This window comes from Lithobates pipiens, unplaced genomic scaffold (genome assembly GCF_037356315.1).
Source record: "Lithobates pipiens isolate NorthernLeopardFrog02 unplaced genomic scaffold, aLitPip1_a1.2 Scaffold_13, whole genome shotgun sequence".
Lineage (NCBI taxonomy): Eukaryota > Metazoa > Chordata > Amphibia > Anura > Ranidae > Lithobates > Lithobates pipiens.
In genome coordinates, this window is record NW_027507718.1 from 129,689,182 (window position 1) to 129,710,954 (window position 21,773).

Below are 21,773 nucleotides of genomic sequence, written 5' to 3' on the forward strand. Positions count from 1 at the left end.
TGAATGGAGGATTGTCTGAACCACCTTTTCTGATGCACCTGATCCTTCAGGGTACAGATCCTTACGGGTGGCAAAAATACCCTTGCTTGGACCGTATCTAGGGTCAGCCCTAAATACTTTAGGCTTTGAGCTGGTTTCAAGGCTGACTTGTCGATATTTATGATCCAACCTAAGCTTTCGAAATACTGTACTGTGCATCTTATCCTCTGTTTTAGAGCCTGTAGTGAGTGATCTCTGAGCAGGAGGTCGTCCAGATACCTGAACACCAAGATCCCTTGGCCCTTAAAAGACCCAGTACTGGTGCTAGGATATTTGTAAACACCCGAGGAACTGTGGTAAGTCCGAAGGGTAGAGCCACAAACTTAAAACGTTGTTTCTCTACTGCAAATCGAAGGAACCTCTGAGACTGAAAGATAGGTAGGTCTAAATACGTGTTTTTATGTAGATTGAGGCTAGATGTTTCCCATCTGGAGCGAGGCTACCACTGAGCGGACAGACTCAATCCAAAAGGACTGGATTAGTAGATACTGGTCAGATCCACCGCTCTCAACTTCCTCCAGTTCGAGGACCGCACTACCTTCCTCCAGGAACCCTGCACCACCCGGGTGCCCGGATGAGCTCCCCAACCTGAACCGCTCGCATCTGTTGTTACGGTCCTGGATACCGGGAGGACCCACTCCAGGCCTTGTGACAGATTTACCTCCTTTCTCCACCACCAGAGGGACCTCTTGACCTGAGGAGGAACTGAAACCAGTGAATCCAAAGACCCGTCTGTGGTCCCAGATCCTCAAAATGAACAGTTGCAGAGGACGAAAATGTAGCCCCGCCCCCTGCACTGCTGGAAGTGTACATGTCAGTAAGCCTAGGGCCGACATAATCCCCCTTACCGAAATCTGAGAACTGCCCTGGATCTTTTCCAAGGGAAGAAAGACCCTTTGCTCTGTTGAATCCAACACACAGCCCAGAAAGGTGACCCTTTGGGCCGGGATTAAATTGGACTTCTCCAGGTTTACGAGCCAACCCAAATTCTCTAAGATGTTTTTGTAACCTGCAGATCTCGAACCAGCTGCTCCGGGGTAGGTGCAAACAAAAGAAGATCGTCTAGATAAGCAATTATCGAGACGCCTTTGAGCCTTAAGAACGCCAGCACCTCCATCACCTTGGTGAAGATACAGGGGGGGGGGGGGACAGACCAAAAGGAAGGGCCTTGAATTGGAGATGAAAAACCCCCTCCGCTGTTCTTACTGCCAGCCTGAGAAATTTTTGATGGCTTTCTACGATGGGGATGTGCAGATATGCATCTTTTAAATCTATTGATGCCATGAAACAGTCTGCTTCCACAGTGCCTTCACAAATACACCGAATCCATCCGGAATCTCCTGTATGTGACTGAGAGATTCAAAGGCTTTAAATTCAGGATGTGCTTGAATTTTCCCAAAGGCTTGCGGACCACAAAGATGTGGGAATAAAAGCCTCTGCCTCTCTCGCCCACTGGTACCCTTGCCACCACCTCCTGCTGTTCTAGCTCTTGTAGTGAGGCCAGAAGAGCACATGACTTTTCCACACACTTTGGCATCTCAGTGACCAGAAGCCTGAGTGGGGGGGGGATCCGAGAACTCCAACCGATAACCTCGCCTTGTAATCCCCAGCACGAACTGATTGGAGGTGATCCTTTCCCACTGTGGGAGGAAAGCCCCCAACCTTCCTCCCACCGTGATCCTGTCATTGGCTCTTTTTGGGCTGTTCAGGAGGGGGAAAAATTGCCCCCCCCCCCCCACGGTCCTTACCCTTCAGTCCCCAGGACTTTTTCTGTTTCTCAGCCTTTGGAGTCTCCACCTTCTTTTAAAGCTGAGCCTTTTAGCCTGAACCCAATATTTTCTCTTAATGGGGAAGGCTTTCTTCTTATCGGCTGTCCGATCCAGCACAGCCTCCAACCCTGGTCCAAATAATAGATCACCCGTGAGAGGTATCCCACAAAGTTTAATTTTGGACGCACTATCCCCCTGCTATGTTTTCAGCCATAAGGCTCTCCTAGCTGGATTGGTCAGGGCCGTGGACCTTGCAGACATGCAGACCGATTCTGCTGAAGCATCTGCAATATAAGCCGCTCCCTTGAGTAACATGGGAAAGGAAGAGGATAGTCTCCTTTGCTATTCCTGCTTCTATATGGGCTTTGATCTGAGTAAGCCAGCATTCCATATTCCAGGCTACCAGAGTGGCTGCCATGGCTGGTTTCAGGTGCCCCTGACCCGAGTTCCAAGCCTTCTTCAAAATTAAATCCATCCTTTGATCCATGGGATCTGACAGAACCCCCATGTCCTCAAAGGCCAGAACTGTATGCCTGGACACTTGGGAAAATGCCGCATCTAACCTAGGCGACTTGTTCCATACCAGAGACTCCTCCTCTGCAAATGGAAACCTTTGTTTCATGGCTCTTGATAAAAAAGGTTTCCTCTCTGGATCCTGCCATTCTTTCTTGATGGCATCCACCAGGACCTCGTGAACCGGGAACACCCTCTTCGTCTCTTCCCCCAAGCCCCTGTACATTTGATCATGCAGGAACAAGGTCTTCCTTTCCTCTTGAATGCCTAAAGTGGTGAGAATGGCTCCTAAGAGATCCCCCAATTCTTCAAGAGAAAGTCTATAAACGGGAGGACCTTTTGGATTCCCCATCCACAGTAACCTCATCGGACTCCCCCTGGGAGTCTGAAACGGCACTATCCACTTTGTATTCATCACTGGAGCCTTCTGGCTTATCCCCCACTGGGACAATAACCTCAGGGATAGGTGAACCACTCTGCTGTGCTGGTGGAAGGTTACTCTGGGACTGAAAACTGGAGAATAACTCCTTAAATTACCTAAAGGTGCGAGAGTGTTCAATTACTGACGCCGCAAGGTCCACACCCCACTCTGCTGTCTACTCCCTCACCAGCCCCTCTATACACTTCCTACAAAGTGCTTTAGTCCAAGACTCCCCCATAGAAGCCCTACACGAAGAACACTTCTTCTTAGACCCATGGGGCGATTTTCTGGTGGCTTTCAGAAACATAAAAGCAGACAAAAGGAGTAATAAGCACCACCTATTGCCAGCACTGACCAGAGGACCACCAGGAGTGCCCCCCCAGGACCAACCACCACCAGGGTCCCAGACGCACCCCCTCTTCCCCCCTGACCACCAGGGAGCATATACACTGGTGGAGCTACCGATACAAAAGGAAGGGAACACCACCCCAGGGTTCGCCTTACCTTGGAGTGGCTGGTGCTGCTGTCTCCTGGGCCAGTTCTTGAAGCATCTGCTTCCGACATGCCAGGCACTAGTAGTCACAGTCCTGTCTACCAGCCGCTGTCTGTACAGGGTGAAAAGGAAGACCTCGCCAGCCAGAAAGAGCCGTCCTTTTTAATTTACCGCGCCTGGAACCGGAAGACGCATGTACAGTAACAAGGAAGCCCGTCATCCGGCCCGGCACACCGCTCCAGCACCGCCTGCACAAGGGGGAACGTAGCCTCCTCCTGTCGTGCCACGCTAGGTGCCATTTAACGGCCCTCCCCAGACCTCCACCTTTCCCAAGGGTGGCTGGAGTGCGTGCGGCGACGAAAACCGCAATGGCCCACAGGGATCCGTTCAGCCATCCTGACCTCCGACCAGTCGCCTTGGACCACCATAGAGAGATCCCCATCTCCCCCAGGTAAAAGAAAAAGCCTCAGCCTCCCCAGCTGACTAGCCTCAGCTCCCATGCGGTGTCTCCCCTCCGGAGGGAACACCATAACTGAGGGGCTGAGGGGAGGTTGAGGCTTAAATCTGCGTTGGAAGGCAGCGTTTCCTAGAAAGGGAGGAGCCGGGTTCTCTCTATGGTGGCTGTCCTGAAAGACGGCCTTGGGAAAATTGAAGTAGTTCCTGTATGGGATGGGTTATATAGGGCATCACTTCCTGTCTAAAGACCTTTGGCCTACCAGTGTCCATTCACCTGGAGATGGAGTATAACCCAGTAGGTAATGAGTATTAGCCTAACTCTGTGTCCCATGATGTATGAAAAGGAAAAACCATCACATATCCCATATTGTGTTATATGGAGCACTTCTATATAACCTTTACCAGTACCATGCAGGTCTGGAAAGTGCCACAATAGAGCCTATTGCTCATAGATCACATTCCAGGTTACTCCTGAAACATTTGTTTAGCGGGTCTGGGAATGACCTCCAAAGTCAAGCTGAAAAGTCAATTCAGATGCATATATAGACCAACACAGCAGCGATGTAACAAAAATGGTAGACTTTCTCAACTGAGCAGAGAAAAAACATTCATACTCCTAGGATACTAGCAAAAACTGAAGTCTGATGGGAATAGTAGGGATTATTGTGCACTAGCCCACATTTTTTTTTTGTTTGCCATGGTCCAATCCCCATGTAGGCAGCAGTATATCCCACCTATCTCAGAATTCCTGTGTCCCTCAATGAACTAGAGAGAAACAGTTTAAAAGCTAAATTTTTGAGCAGTGACTGCAACCAGCTGCTATATTTAAACTGTGGGGAGCAGCAGCAGGGAGACTGACATGGTATGCTACATACGGACTATGTAATTTGATAAACGTTTTTTGTTTTTTTTTGTAAATAGCACACCAACCTAAAGTTAAAAAAATAAAAGCGCACACAAACTTGACTGCATCAAACTTTATTTTATGTACACACAATATATATATAGATATATTTAGAATATATATGATAATTTTGCACTTTAGGTCTAATATAGAGCCTCTCTGACAAACAAAACAGAACCAAAATTGTCAACAGGAAAAACATTGCAAAACTATGTACAGTGTGCATGTATACTAAACTGGTTATATACAAACACCTTCTATACACTCCACTTGCATTCTTACATACACCAAAAGCGGCTCTAAAGTGCGAGAGTTCTCAAGTTGTATTTTATAGCTGACTAAAACACTGCAAACTCCTGAATGTAAACTGACACTTTTTCTCCTCTTTAGCTGAAACAATCTCACAACTTGGTCCAACTACAAAACTAGACAGATATAATAAACTTTAAAAAACAGACATGTCCTGAAGTCTCCAGTCATTTTACAATTGTATGGGCACTACATAGAATACCAGTGCTGTATTTTAGTCAGAAAAATGCTGACTAGCAATCTTCTTAAAATGTTTAAAGTGCTTGTAATCCAGATCAGCTTCACAGAGAAAAAGGAAATCTGCATCACTCCTCTACGTCATCACTGAGCATGGGAGGCATTTCAGAATGAAGGTGAACTTCCAGCCTCTTAGTCCAAGGTTCAGACTGTTCCCAGATGTGGCCCTGGTGCCAGGGAGCAGAGATTAATATGAAAGGAGTGGTGCATAGAATTGTCACCTGTTCTCAGCAAACAAGGTATTTACCTAGGATAAGAAAACACATTTTATGAAAATACGGGTGGGTGCATCAATGCTCCCAAGTACAAGTTCCTGTAGGAAGAATAGTGTCATCAACTTGAAAAACTGAAGGTTACAGTACAAAAAAAAACATAAAAAATCAAGTATTTTAAATGCTTACATGCAGTGTTATTCCTTTATCACCACTAAAAAATCCCTCAAGGTCCAAAAAACAAACAGTGAATCACTTAAGTATAAATGATAGGGGGGTTGGGAATCACTAGTGAAATATATAAAAAAAAAAAAAAAAGAAAAGAAAAGAAAAGGTTACGGGATGGATCATAATGTCTAAATGGGGGAAAGGAGGATGAGTAAGCCCTTGTACACACGGTCGGAGATTCCGACGGAATGTGTCCTATCGTACCGTTTTGTCGGATAATCCGACTGTGTGTGGTCTCCATCGGACTGTTTCCGTCGGACCAAGTTTTCCAACTTGTCCGTAAAATTTTCCAACAAAATGCTCCGATCGGACATACTCCGTTCATGTGTAGCCTACTCCGACAGACAAAGTGCCACATATGCTCAGATCAAATTCCTAGACCAAAGCTATTGGCTACTAGCCTGAACGTAGTCCCGTCGTAACGAAATAAAGTCATCACGTTATGTACAATCGGATTTTCCAACAACTTTGTCCGACCGTGTGTATGCAACAGTTTCGGACAAAATCCAACGGATTTGGTTGTCAGAATGTCCGACCGTGTGTACAAGGGCTAAGAGTTCTCAATTTATTCAGTTTCGAACTGTCAGTTGCTCAGATCCCTCTGATGCTGCGTACACACGACTGTTTTTTCCGTCAGAATAAACTAACAGTTTTTCCAACGGAGTTCCTCTGAAACAGACTTGCCTACACACGGTCACACCAAAGTCTGATCGTTTAGAATGCAGTGACATACAACACGACTAGAAAAAAAGTTCAATAGCCAGTGGCCAATAGCTGCCCTTTCATCGTTTTTGGTCCGTCGGAACAGCATACAGGCGAACAGTTTTCCCGGTAGAAATTGATTCCGTCGGAAAGATTTAAAACATGTTCTATTTCTAGGTCCATCAGATTTTTCGAAAAAAATAAAAAAAAAGTCCACTGAAGCCCACACACGATCGGAATATCAGATGAAATGATTCCGTCTGACTTTTTTCTGCCCGGAAAGTCCGACCGGGTGTACACGGCATTACTCACAGATCTGTCCTTCTGTCCCACCTTGAGGGGTAGTGTTTTTGAAATTGTAAAGGGTATCTGCCTGTTTGCTAGGAAAATGGTACTACAGGCGTTACATGATAGGAAATGAAATGATGTTCCGCTGTGCTCGCTTGGAGATTGGTCAAGTCTGAGCAGATGGGAATATCGAACACTCAGAGATCTCATTGTTTTATGGGAGGAAGGAAATGTGGACAAGGAGGATGATGCTGAGTTTTTTTTGATTAATGCTTGATTTAGCTCTGGAAGCAAGTATGGAGGTTATTGAACTGCAAGATCAACCAATGGATACTGTTGCCTTGAGTGATGTTAACTTCTATAAAAGATGTAAATCTTTCCCCCCTTTGTTTACTGATCTGGGTGTGTCAAACTCTGTCAAGGCGGTTACTAAAGAACTGCAACATCCAAGGTAAAATCACATTTCTCATGACAATTTGACACGTGCGGAAAGAAACACTCTTCAAGAGTTGCATCTCAACCATAATTTCATTAAGGCAGCAAAGGGGGGAATACTGTCCTTATGGACAAAAGTAGATATAACACCATGTGTAAGCAAATTTTTAGTAATACTGGTTGGTACACCCCAATACCATCGATTAACAGAGGGGGAGAAATCCCAGTTGTTTGGAACCATTAATGAAGCCTACCAAGAGATTATTATTAGGAAAAAAAAGTCCAAAGACCCAAGGGTGCTGATCTTCTATACCCTCCCTAAGATACACAAATCGGTGAGTTATCCACAGGGCTCCCCATCATTAGAGTCAGTTAGTGAGTATAATGACAGGGTCCTGCAGCCATTCATGGTTAATTCCCCTATGTAAAGGACACCTTGCATCTACTGACATTACTGCAAGATCTTACTTCATCGGAAATCTCCATTCTATTGACTTTGGAGATGCTATATTCTTTTATTCCACATACAAAAGGTTTGCAGGTCATTGAAAGAACACTTCAGAGCCGGGGCGACTGGGAAGCACAATCACAACCAGTTCATAGTTAAGACACTTAAGAGTTTATAGTAACACATAACAAATTTCAATTTGATGGCAGATGTCCAGACAGCCATGGACACCAATTGTGCCCTGGTGTATGCCAGATATTTACCACAGGGACTGGGAGTCCTGGCTCATTGGTGGGAAGATATTGTCAGTGTAGCTGTCTAGGGTTCTTTCCTGGTACAGGTACATCGACAGCATCCTCATTTTTTGGATGAGCTCTGAGGATGTTGAGTTTGTGAAGGGACACCTACAACCCCTACAACTTAAAGTTTACAAGTGAGTGTCATCCTTAGAGGGTCATCTTTCTGGATCTAGTGATTGAGGATTAATTCTGTCATGCACAGATTCCTACAAATGAATGACACGGCTGTCTGGGTGGAGTCCCGCACAGTTGCACTGTTTTTAAAATATGACAGCGTATGCAGGGAGAAGGACTGAGGGATGGGTGGGAGGTTGCTGAACATATTACACCATAAATACGCGTGTAACCTTTAACATGTTCTATGTTCAGAAGTTAAACAGGCTTTAAAGCAAATAAAGACCAGTCGACACTAGTTTTTCCCTGTAAGGAGAGTGACTGGTCACACTACCATCATAGCTTTATTCACAGGCACATCTGACATCACATAAGCACTGTAAGTAGGTGCGAACGCCAAAGATGGGTGGTTTATGGGTCAATATTGGATCTGCATCTCGTTGCTATAACCATAACTATATGAAGATGACGAAAGGAAGCATTAAGTGCACAGACATTTTATAAGTATAAGAAATATGTTTGGAATAACACTGTCATTTGCATAGTGCTCAACTTAGAGTGATTCTAAAGTCTCACTGTTGTGATATCCTGACCGGATGTTGCCAGGATATCAAGCAACTGCACACCACTGGGAGCGCACATTGCGGCGATCGTTGTTGCGGCGCGTCAGTCTGACACACCGCAACTCCGATCTAGGTAAAGAGTCTCTGACAGAGACTCTCTACCACGTGATCAGCAGTGTTCAATCACAGCTGATCACAGTGTAAACAGGAAGAGCCGTTGATTGGCTTTCCCTCACTCGTGTCTGTCAGACACGAGCAGAGGAGAGCTGATTGGCTGCTCCTCTGACGGGGGGGGGGGGGGGGGTCTGTGCTGATTATCAGCGCAGTCCCCTCAAGGATGCCCACACACTGGACCACCAGGGATGTCACCAGGACCACCAGGGATGCCACCTTTGACCACCAGGGATGCCAATCAGTGCCCACAATGGATTGACATCGTTTGGCATGGATTGGCATCCATCAGTACCATCCAATAGTGTACATCAGTGCCACCTATCGGTGCCCATCCATGCTACATATCAGTGCCACTTATCAGTGCCCCATATTAGTGGCACCTTATCGGTGCCAGTCAGTGCAGCCCCATCAGTGCCCATCAGTGAAAGGGAAACATATTTACAAAGTTCGTAACAGAAAATAAAAATCCTAGAGGTGATCAAATACCACCAAAAGAAAGCTCTATTTGTTGGAACAAAATTATAAAAATGTATTTTGGGTACAGAGTAGCATGACCTTTGCCATTCAAAGTGCGACAGTGCTGAAAGCTGAAAATTGACCCGGGCAGGAAGGTATATAAGTGCCTGGTATTGAAGTGGTTAGTGCATAGAATGCATTAAATTTAAAAAAATAATAATTTCTGTCTTTACAACCACTAACTTAACCATGGATGTAAGTGTTAGGCTACTTTCACACTGGAGTGGACAGAAGTTAGCAGTAAAGCGCCACTAATTTGGCGGTGCTTTACCGCTGTAATAGCGGCGCTTTTCGGCTGCTAGCGGGGCGCATTTAACCCCCGCTAGCAGCCGAATAAAGGGTTTATAGAGCCTGAAAAGCGCTGCTGCCAAAGTACATTGTAGGCTCTTTGGCAGCTGTGCCGACTAATTACAATAGCAGAGGCGGTGGAGAAGCGGTGTAGTCACTGCTCCCGCTCCGCCTGCAAGATGCTGCTTGCAGGATTTTTTCTAACTTCCTGCAAGCGCAACGCTCCAGTATGAAAGCACTCGGGCTCTCACACTGGGGCTACAGGGGAGGCGTTTTTCAGACACTATTTTTAGATGTTTAGTGCCTAAAAAACGCCTCAGTGAGAAAGTAGCGTTAGATCTGAAAACTGCTTTCAGTAGGCCAACTCAATAACCCTATACAATTGCTGTATTTTCAAAAGCTGTAAAACTCCTGGTCCCTTCAGCAGTCAAACTTATACCCAAAATGGTGCCGGATACTTTGCCCCTGGGTTTATTAAATTTTCACCATTTTTTGCGTCCTTTTCTTCCCACAAATAGAGCTTTCTTTTGATGGTATTTGATTGCCTCTGTGATTTTTATTTTTTTACCATATAAAAAGGAAAAAGATTGAACATTTTGAAAAAAAAAAAAAAAAAAAAAGATATTTTCTACTTTTTGTTATAAGATAAATCAAATAAACTAAATTTTAGTCATACATTTAGGCCAAAATGTATTCAGCCACATGTCTTTAGTAAAAAAAAAATGTCAATAAGCGTATATTTATTGGTTTGCGCAAAAGTTATAGAGTCTACAAACTAGAGTACATTTTCTGGAATTTACACAGCTTTTAATTTATGACTGCCTATCTCATTTCTTGAGGTGCTAAAATGGCAAGGCAGTACAACCCCCCCCCCCCCCAACTTTTGGAAAGTAGACACCCCAAGAAAATTGCTGAGTGGCGTGTTAAGCCCATTGAATATTTTTTTTTTGTCCCAAGTGATTGAATGATGACACACAAAAAAAAAGTTTACAAAAAGTTGTCACTAAATGATATATTGCTCACACATGCCATAGTTATATGTGGAATTGCACCCCCAAAATATATTCTGCTCCTTCTCCTGAGTACGGGGATACCACATATGTGGGACTTTTTGGGAGTCTAGCCGCGTACGGCACCCCGAAAACCAATCACTGCCTTCAGGATTTCTAACGGTGCAAATTTTTGATTTCACTCCTCACTACCTATCACAGTTTCGAAGGCCATAAAATGCCAAAATAGCACAAAAACCCCCCAAAATGACCCCATTTTGGAAAGTAGACACCCCAAGCTATTTACTGAGAGGCATGTTGAGTCCATGAAATATTTTATATTTTGCCACAAGTTGCGGGAATATTACAAACTTTTTTATTTTTTTTTTGCACAAAGTTGTCACTAAATGATATATTGCTCACACATGCTATAGGCATAAGTGAAATTACACCCCAAAATAAATTCTGCTGCTTCTCCTGAGTATGGGGATACCACATGTGGGGGACTTTTTGGGAGCCTCGCCGCCTACAGGACCCCGAAAACCAAGCACCGCCTTCGGGATTTAAATATAAAACGCTACCAAAAAAAACTTTTAGCGATCGCAGGGATCAGGCCTGACTCTGCGAACGCTGCAGTTATGTGTTTAGTGTTTTGTAAGTGACAGTGATCGATCGATACTGCACTTGGGTGGGCTGGGCTGGGGGGCAAAACGCAGGTGCTAGCAGGTATCTGGGCTGATCCCGCTAATAATGCGTTTTTTTGTAACCCTTAACTGCTGGGGACGCTAGTATAGATCTGATCAGATCAGATATTGATCTGTTCAGATACTATACCACTACGGGAGGTGTATGCTTTGCGCGTGGGTGTTAGCGGTACTGGCACTAACCTAGCGCTGCCTGGGGCGACGCAGACCCTGACCCTAAAACCTAATTGATATCACCCGCCGGGTGATCAGGGGGTTAAACCTTTATTGGGTAATAAATGGTGGGTGCCCTGATGCTATAAAAAGCAAACTAACCAGAGTCACCCGTAACACTTATACGGTGATCACTGGTGAAAGGGTTAACTAGGGGCAATCAGGGGGTTAAAATCTTTATTAGGTAGTTTATGGGGGTCACGGACACTATATAAAAACCTGACGGGGAACCTAAATAACTAACTGGCTAACCAGCGTCACCAGTGACACTTACACAGTGATCGCTGGTGAAAGGGTTAACTCTAGGGACAATCAGGGGGTTAAAACCTTTATTGGGTAGTATATGGGGGTACCTAATGCTATAAAAACCTGGCAGTGAACCTAAAAAGATAACTAGCTACCTAACGGCACCAGTGACATTAATGCAGCGATCAGAAAAACGATTGCTTAGTGACACTGGCAAAAGGGGGTGAAAGGGTTAACTCTAGGGGCAATCAGGGGGTTAAACCTTTATTGGGGTGGTAGGGGGCTACCCTGGACCTAACACTAACTGCCCTGACACTTTTTACTGTCACAACTGACACTAAATGCAGTGATCAGTAAATAAATGATCACTGCAATCAGTGACACTGTGACTGGGGGGGGGGGGGGGTGATTTGTGTGCCTATGTGTACCTACATGTCAGTGTAGTGTTGGTGCACTTACTATCTTTGCTCTCCTCGCAGTCCGGTCAAAAAGACCGCCCTGAGGAGAGTGACATCACTTCCTCCCTGCCTGTGTTTACACTAACCAGGCGGGGGAAGCTTCTCATTCGCCAGGAGCGATCGAGAGAGGATGGCCAGAAACCAACCGCCATCCCCTCATCCCGGATCGCTCCTGAAGCGAAATGGACTGCCGCAGCCAGCGAGAGGGGGTCCGATCGGACCCCCCACCCGCTGGAAGGCAAGTATGTACATGTACGTGCTTGTGCCTATCGGTGCCATTGTGCCGACGTACATTGACATGCGGCGGTCTTTAAGTGGTAAGTGGTTAAAATCTACAAATATTTGTCATTTGCTAATTTAACCCAGGTTTAACTTTTAAATTTATTTAAACATTTTTACATTGTGCTGGGTTTGTGTGCGCTAATAATTATTTTAGTGTATTTATTATCATGAGGTGAACAAAATCAGTAGAATCATCTTTAATTCTACAGGTACTGTCATTAACTTTCAAAGCTGTTAAAGGGGCTGTAAAGGATGAATGTTTTTTACTTTAATGCACTCTGCATTAAAGGTAAAAAACAAAAACAAAAAAAAAACTGTCAGCTCACCCGCCTTCCACCCCCGCTCTCTTAAATACTTACCCGAGACCGATATTGATACAGCGCTGTGCCAGAGAGCAGCGGTACTTCTCTTCTTACCCTCCACACTAGGAAACCATTGGCTCCTGCTGCAGTCAAGCAAATCTAGTGACAAGAGAGGGAACAAGAGGGGCTGCACTGTGTGTATCAATGGACACAGAGTATGGCTCAGGATCCAGCACACGTGTGTGCCACCATAGGAAGCCGCTTCCTATGGTGGCACATAGAGAAGATGAGGAGCCCAGAGTGCTGGCAGAGGATCCCTGAAGGGGGAGATTGGGGCTGCTTTGTGCATCACCATTGCACAGAGCACTATGACATTTTTTTTGTTATTTTAAGAAAATAACTTTACAATAAATTTTTTTTATAAAAAAACAGTAAAAAGATGAAAATGTTTTAAAAATAACAAAAATGTTCTGGTCTGCCAAGTTGAAAAATAGGAAACAGCGCCTGGTAGGTAGAAGGTTAAAGTACTGAAGCCAAAGATAGTTAGTTAACTGCATTTAGCAATTTCTGAAGGTAAAAAAAAAATGGAAGCCTCCACAATGTTCTGTCTCTAAACTTCCCCATTTGGATCTACCGATCATTTTGACATAGGGTTTTCATTACAAGGTAACTTTTTTGTATTCATTTTCTCCATCACAAGCAATGAGGTGCAGATCACATGCGATGTCTGATCGCACAAGTGTGAACCCAAGCCTTTTCAGAAACAACTGTTGCAGGCCAATAGCGATTAAAAGGTTACATCCCACCCTGGGATCATTATAAATGACCATCGTTATTGGTTAGAGGGGAAAGATCAGGGTAATAAAAATTTTGATTTATCACGGAATTGGGCTTTAAAGATACCTTTCACTAATCAATGACTTGTAATTCCACACGCTTTTGTTTACAGCTTGTTTTTCATGCTCAGGCTTGATAAAAACAAAATGCATAAATCAGAACGGGAGTGTTTTAAAAGTGGGGTGTAAACTTATTGCCTACTTTTCTAAGGCACAGGGCAGCATGGAGTATACACTTACCTAAGCATGAAAAGGTAAAGTACTTAAAAGTTAACCAACCACAAGACCCAAAATGTAATATATTGCAGCTTACCAGTCCTTAGATGTTGCAGCTGCATTTGCTTCCTTTTTTTTTCAGATTAAGAGAAATGTACGCAAGTTAGGAAAATTTCTCCTGATGCTGCCAGAAATCCAGAGGCATTCACATTTCCTTTTAACAAAATTAAAATCTCAAAAAACTTGATAAGCCTCCCAATCTATCTTCTGTGAACTGCCTAGTCCTAGATAATGGAGAGGAGGAGAGGTCTATGAGCCAAATCAATAGAGGAACCTAGTGTGACAATGCTTCTCCTCCACAGGTATGGTATGGTGAGCGAGTGTTGTCCCCCCTAGGACAGGAAGTGTGCTACTGGCTGCATCATTATCTGAAAATAAAGGAAAAAGCCTAAGGCTCCGTTCACACAAAGGCGTTTTGAATCGCAGGTGTAATCGTAATTCTGCCCACAATTTCAAAACACTCTGTTTAAATGTCAAAACGCACATCAGCGTTTTCAGGTGGCATTCATTTCAATGCCACTAAAATACCCAGTGTGATTCTGCCATTCGAAGTTCCAGGAACTTTTTGTGTGAACACACTGATGTGCGATTTGACATTTTAACAGCACGTTTTGAAAGCGTGGTCAGAATCGCAATGATTCAGCCCGCAATTCAAAACACCGGTGTGTGAACGGAGCCCAGGAGAAAATAAAATGATTACAGCGACCACATCCAAGGACTTGTATGCTGCAATATATATTTTTAAGGTTCAATTACAGTTTAATATAGAATTGAATAATGTATTGTTACCTGCTGCAAACCTCTTCTTGACCAGTGACATCCTATAACCAGAGCCCACCAGCTCTATGTCCACCCCAGATAAAGTACGGCCTTCACATGTAAACTGGGCTGCAGCTGGGGAGGGAGTACTACAACCACGAAGTGGCTGCCAGCGGGCATATAATCTTCCACCACCTGTAACAAGTAAAATAGAATATGAATAATCAAATCCTATAACCAACAAAATAAGCATATACCATATGATCAGATGTAACATATCTCTTGACACATTACATTAACCCTTTTGTGATCGCAATACATCAAATGTAAAATGCCTCTTGCTGTGAGAATGTTAACTAACCTTGCTGTAGAGAGCTAGGCATGTACAAATGTGTATTCCTAGTTCTCAAACCCTGTGCCAGACAAATTAATTACATAGTTGTTAAGTGACAATATTAAACTTGATCTTGGCATCTAAGGGTCAAAAACTTCTGGTCACAAAAGGGTTAGGATCATAAGCAGTCCAAACGCAAAATTCTCCATGTACGCGTTTCTGAAAATAGCTGTTCAGTAATGCTAGGTGCTGTAATGACAAGAGGCTTTAAACCGTAGACAATCAGAGTGAAGAAATGTTATCAGCACACCAAGGATTCTTCAAAAGGGTCCAAAGCTTTATTTTTCGTGGTCACATAGTAAACATACGGCAACGATTCAGAGACACGCAGGGCCCCTTTGTCAGGCATAATAAGCAGAGCACATAACAGAGCAAACTCCAAGACAAACGTGCAGTTAAAAAGACATCCCTTCCATGACATATAAGCAAAATATATTTTACTACAACTGGGAGATCATTTAAAAGGATTAGGGTACATGCACACAGACATTTGCTAGTTTGAGGGAGCTCTATTGTAAACTCCCCGCATTTTCCTGTGCCTGGAGAACAGCTGATGAGGCGTAAAGCCGGCCATAAAATCACCTGTACTCGTGTATGACCTATTTCCCAAACTCAAAACTTCCATTTGTGTTAGTCAGAAAAAACAAACAGATTTGCCTCATTTGCAGTTAGACCTAGATGGCGCTGCACTTGGCATATATATTTGCAAGCCCTTGGCACTTCTTATTTGTGTGTTACAGCTCTCCCAGCTTCCCCTGTCTCTTTCTACTGCAATTCACAGCCACAAGGAATGAGACGTGTAACCAAATGTTCCCCATTTAAAAATGGCTGTGCTTTTTTGGGTACACTTGTAGCTTAATATAGAAAAACCGTAATGAGGCTAGTCATAAAGTGCCATTATTATTTCCTTCACTTTTCTAAAGGAGTAGTAAGGCCAATGCTTAGAGGATGACGAAACATGTTGGCCGGTAACTTCTGGTGATGGCACATTCAGTATCGGTGGTTAACTCCGGCAACCATCTTGGACGAGGTAAAATAATTTTAAGGCTATTAAGTTGTCTTACATGCTGTGAGTGCAATTCTTTTTTACAATTTTTTTAAAAATAAACTATACTTTCACTATTTATTCTAGAGCCCTTTCTTTTTTCCTAATGAGTGGCACTTGCTGAAAGTATATTGGAGTTTGATACTGAGAAGGAGGCAGTGGAGCAAAACACCTAAGGAACAGAACCTAACCAGGAGTGGATACTAAAGAGCACTATATATATATATATATAAAACATGGTTGGCAGGGTGTTTTATAACCTGTAGCCCAACCTTTTGAAGAGCGAGGGCCATTTGAGCAACTTGGTAACTGGTCGTGGGCCACAATGAGCGGAGTGGGTGAATGGCATGTCCGTGTCCGCTCTGCATTTGCAGAGCGGACACGGACGCAGCCCACGATACTTTTTAGTGGATCGTATTGGAGGTAGAACACAAGTCAGTTTATGTTTGCCACTACTTAGAGGTGAATGGAGGGTCCAGTTGGTCGGACTGTCAGACTGACCGTGTGAAAGGGGTCCAAGGCTGCTTTCACACTGATGCGCTGCAGTTTACACTTGTGCAACGCAGTGTACCTTTGGCTTTCCTGCAGTTTGCAATAGACTTCTATTATATTCTGCAGGTTTGGTGCACTCAGAAAGCTCACCAAACTCGCAGGTAAAATAGAAGTCTAAGGCTCAGTGCACCTGCAGATCCGTTTGAAAGCAGCCCAGTAACCACTGCAGAAAAGATATGCCTATATATGTACTGTGATTTTAGCAATAAACGGACCTTTAATAACAGTATTCTTTCAATTCTAGCCCAGAGCAGGAGGTCGCGGGCCACATCAGAGGGCTCCGACGGCCACATGTGGCCCCCGGGCCACTAGTTGGGCACCCCTGCTGTAGACAAACAACTGCCAGTGTAATTTCAGTTTCATTTTTTTTTTGTTTTTTGTTTTCTTGTGTGTATTATGCTTGCTTGTTTACCATAAGTGCGGGTACATTTGGGGTTATATTTTTGAGCCATTGTTTCTAATTTTTAGAGACTCTTGATTGTCAGACATGGTACCATTGGATTAGCATAAGGCCAATGGCATACCTAAAGTATCTTACAAAAATGAGTACACCCCATTTTTGTAAATATTTTATTATATCTTTTCATGTGACAACACTGAAGAAATTATACTTTTCTATAATGTAAAGCAGTGAGTGTACAGTTTGTATAACAGTGTAAATTTGCTGTCCCCCCAAAATAAGTCAACACAGCGATTAATGTTTAAACCGCTGACAAAAAAAAATTAGTACACCCCTAAGTAAAAATGTCCAAACTGGGCCCAATAAGCCATTTTCCCTTCCCGGCAGGGGTGGCCCATCCATTAAGGGTACATGAGCCTGCCCATCTTCCCCCCCATCCATGCGTTTAGCCCCTTGCAGGCCACCAGCACATGGATTCCAATGCGTAGGGAGGGGCCCCTTCTTTTTGAAGCACCGATTAGAGTTAGAGGCTCTAATAGGCTTAAATATAGGATGGGCTCGGGTCGCAGAGAGTGCGTTCTGATCCCACCCAGGTGTGTTACAACAGCAAATGAATAGTCGTCATAACGCCGATTCTCCTCCCGGCCAATCAGGAAGCCGGTTTTGACACAGGTCACACTGAAAGGACAGGCGATCCTATTGGACTGCGACCAACCAGTGACCTGTATGGGATTCCTCTAGGATGGATGTTGCATCCACTGGCTCTGAGGCCACCATGGACAACAGGATCTGATGAGTATCACTGTATACAAGCTTCTTGTGGATGCTGGGACATTGACCATGATCTAACTATAGGATTTACAAGGACCTCCTATGCTATACTGTTGGGGATGTGGAGAATAGTCCCCAGAAGATTGTTTTTGGATTTGTTTTTCTATACAGTTGTAGTACTTTATCCACAATGCGATTGAAGACTGCAAAGTATAATGATTGATATTTCCTGGCATGGAGAATAAGTGAGATGGAGGTCTGTGCCTTATCAGTATGAGTGAAATTGTGTGGTGCGGTATCATTTTATAGATTTTGATTTTTTTCTATAAACGTGTCTGATATAAACTTTTTTCTAGTTAGTCCAGTAAGTAGAAGTAATTGTTTTGAGATAGAGATTTTTTGGTAATTCACTTAAGAGTTGGTTGAGCAAAATCAGGTTTTTATTCTCAGATATTGCATTATGTTTCTTTACCACTAGCTCCCATTCTCTCTACATATATTATATACTAATTTATGAATGTTTCTTCTTTTGATTTATGATCAGGGACAGTATCTTGAGGGTCCTCTTCTTGAGTGTTATGAATTCACAAATCACTGATGTAGTCTAACCAATCCGATTTCTTTTTGAAGAAGTAAGCAAAAAACAGACAGAGGAATGGCTATAGATATAGTACACTTGGATTTTGCAAACACATTTGACACAGTTTCCTATACATGGTTAATGTGAAAGTTAAAGTCTACAGACTTAGAAAATTTGGTTTGTGAATGGATAGAAATAATTAATGAATATACTCTGAATGGTTTAAATCGAGGGTCAGCAACCAGTAGATCGACAGGTGACTGGTACATCACGGTCTGAGTTTGCTGACCCGCCATTCCAGAGCACCGAACTGAGTGCAATGCAGAGGGACTACTTGTAAAGTTGGAGCTGTATTAAGGAGCAAGAGTCACATAAAGCCAATGCCTCCTCTGTAGTGCTGGCTCCCGTCCCATGCGGAGTGATACCAACTGCACCCCACCTCATATCCCAGCTAGCTGTCTCCAGAGTGATACCAGCAGCAGAAAAGAAGAGATCTTCAAGTCAGTTTGAAGCAATAAAAAAAGGGAAAACACCGCACTATAACTAACCAACAAAAAACAGCTGCCAACACTTCAAACAAACAAAGTTCAACAATTTAGGACAAAAAATAGTGTAGCGCTTCTATTTAAGTGAATAGGTAATCACACGGGGAAAATCAGAGTGCAATCACGGAAAAACAAATAAATTAGTGGTCACATAGGAAAGTCCGTAATCACATGAAAAAAGTCCACATACAATCACAAATAAATAAAATCCTCCGTGGTGTGACTGGTGCACAAAATAAGGTGATAAAACTTCTTCAAAAGGGATAGGGGTTTTACTAGTCAAGTGCAACCCGATATGTCAGCTTGTCTGCAGATATCAATGAAATAAGTGGAATACTCTTACCGAATATGATGGACTCACATGGTCTTACGACGGTTGAGTCAGAAATGCTTGGGGTCCTGACCTAGGACCAGTAGGTAGGTTGGTGAGGGTCCGTCCAGATGGTAAGGAGACTCCACACGACTGTAGACCGTAGGGGGTATCTCACAGGGGGATCTCCGGAGTGGTTCTTTGTCCAATTCAGAAGTGACTCAATTGGCAATTGCAACCCCAAACAGGGGTTGATCATGCCCCTGTTGAAGACACTCTATGTCGAAACGTGTCGGGCCTGCTTTTGGCACCCCACATTGCTTTTATTTTGTTCATTTGTGATCACTAAGTCATAATTTTTTATTTAATTATTTGACTTTTTAAATAAACCTGTTGGTTAAGATTTTCTGAACCGCACCATGTGGAGCTTTCTTTTTTGGTTTAATTCTATAAAATCCCCTACCCCCTGCTTGGGGTTGCAATTGCCAATTGAGTCACTTCTGAATTGGACAAAGAACCACTCTGGAGATCCCCCTGTGAGATACCCCCTACGGTCTACAGTCGTGTGGAGTCTCCTTACCATCTGGACGGACCCTCACCAACCTACCTACTGGTCCTAGGTCAGGACCCCAAGCATTTCTGACTCAACCGTCGTAAGACCGTGTTAGTCCATCATATTCGGTAAGAGTATTCCACTTATTTCATTGATATCTGCAGACAAGCTGACATATCGGGTTGCACTTGACTAGTAAAACCCCTATCCCTTTTGAAGAAGTTCTATCACCTTATTTTGTGCACCAGTCACACCACGGAGGATTTTATTTATTCGTGATTGTATGTGGACTTTTTTCATGTGATTACGGACTTTCCTATGTGACCACTAATTTATTTGTTTTTCCGTGATTGCACTCTGATTTTCCTCGTGTGATTACCTATTCACTTAAATAGAAGCGCAACACTATTTTTTGTCCTAGTTTGAAGCAATATACTGGGCATAATAGTATACAGCTGCTTTCACTCTGATGTGCTGTGGTTTACCCACAACACTGGTGCAGTGCACCTGCAGCTTTGCTGCACTTGACCATATACTTTTATTAAAATCCTGCGGGACTGGTACATTTTCTGAAAGCAGGAGTTTTGGTGCTTTTTCAGAAGTGCACCACACCTGCAAGATATTATAAAAGTCTATGGCAAAGTGCAGCTAACCCTGGAAAGTCGCAGATACACAGACCTGCACCTGTGGTACAGGTAAACTGCAGCACATCAGTGTGAAAAACAGCCTTATAGGGGTTTTAGAACAGTAAGGATTTATTTACATTTGCAGTTTAGGGGTTGGTAAAACCCCATAGTTAAAATGTGCTTTTATCATCCCCAACCCAACCGCACCCTCTTCAGCTGCAGTGGCCAGGGGTGCACAGATGTTGCAGCCGCAAGTTATATGCCCTGTCATGGTTGGTGGGTGTAGCCACCTGCCAAGCATGACCCGTTCAAGTGAAATGAAGCCACTCTGCAAGTGCCCTACAACCTTGTGCAGTACAGCAAACAAGGGGTTAAAGCTGGCAGCATTGTGTTGCTTTTTCACCACCTGCTTTAACTCCGCAGAAGCATGCAGGGCACTTGCAGAGTGACCCCATTTACTTGAATGGGTCGTGATTGGCAGGTGGCATATGTACACCTTTGGCTGCTGCCTCAGCAGCTAAAAGAGGTAGGGATTTGGGGGGGGGGGGGGCAGTATTGCGACGCCGTAGTGTGGCATTTAGAGGTTTAAATCAGGTTTGAGGAGGCGATACTGTGCCCGATAATCATAATCTTTGACTTCTCCTATGTTGTTCAGGTAGAGTTTAACCTCTTTCAGGCTGCCTACCCCTGGTTTAAGGTTATAGGTCTGCAGCTGCTGACTTTTAATAAATCGGACACTTACCTGTCCCAGGGTCCAGCGATGCAGGGGAACGATGCCCCGTTCATCTCCCCCTCCTCTCTATTGCGCCAGCACTGTCACTGTGGGCGCCCAGCTGCGGCTTCACAGCCGGGCATGCACTGCGCATGCGCGAGTCGCTCTGTGACATGTCCTAGACGATTTCTGAGAGGGAAAGGGGAGAGGTGATCTCCCTTCTGTTGCTGCGGTGCGCCAGGAGGAAATGGGAGCTGGAACCCTCTAAAAAGAGGGGTATCTGCTCCCCCCCAAAAAAAATGACATGCCAAATGTGGCATGTCAGGGGGTCACCTTCCCTTAAAGGGGACGTTCCATTTTTGGGTGTAACTCCCCTTTACAAGTTTGTAAAATCCTTTTTTTTTTTCCATTTTAAAATAAGAAATATACATACCTGCTCTGTGCACTGGTATTGCACTAAGCAGCTCAGATTCTTCCCTTCACGGGTCCCCGCTGGTGCTCCAAGGCTCCTCTTCTTCTCGGTGTGCCACTATAGGAAGACGCTTCCTATTGTAATATACCAGCAGGCTCAATCCCAAACTGCGCTGCCTGCATCTATACAGAAAGACAGCAAAAGGCTTGCCCCCTCGTCTTGGGATTGACTGACAGGTGTTGGAGCAAATGCCTGTGAGATGGGCACATCGCTGGATCTAGATTGGGTTCAGGTAAGTATAAGGGGGCGGTCAGAGGGACAAACACATACTGAAGAATTTTTTACCCTAATGCAGGAAATGCATTAGGGTAAAAATGTTTAGGCTACAACCACTTTAGTA

The 21,773-nt window shown here is 44.0% G+C and overlaps 1 protein-coding gene across 9 annotated transcripts in view; it reads right to left on the reverse strand.

Annotated features, from left to right (window-relative positions):
• Positions 1 to 4,653: 4,653 nt before the first annotated feature.
• Positions 4,654 to 21,773, reverse strand: part of FCHO1 (FCH and mu domain containing endocytic adaptor 1) — a 276,363-nt gene continuing 259,243 nt past the window's right edge. For all 9 annotated transcript variants that reach the window (XM_077475562.1, XM_077475564.1, XM_077475563.1 and 6 more), the window contains 2 exons: positions 14,504 to 14,668; positions 4,654 to 5,388 (listed from right to left, as the gene is read on the reverse strand). In XM_077475562.1, the coding sequence (XP_077331688.1) occupies positions 5,369 to 5,388; positions 14,504 to 14,668 (185 nt within the window). In that variant the 3' untranslated portion in view covers positions 4,654 to 5,368. The remainder of the gene's footprint in view (positions 5,389 to 14,503; positions 14,669 to 21,773) is intronic.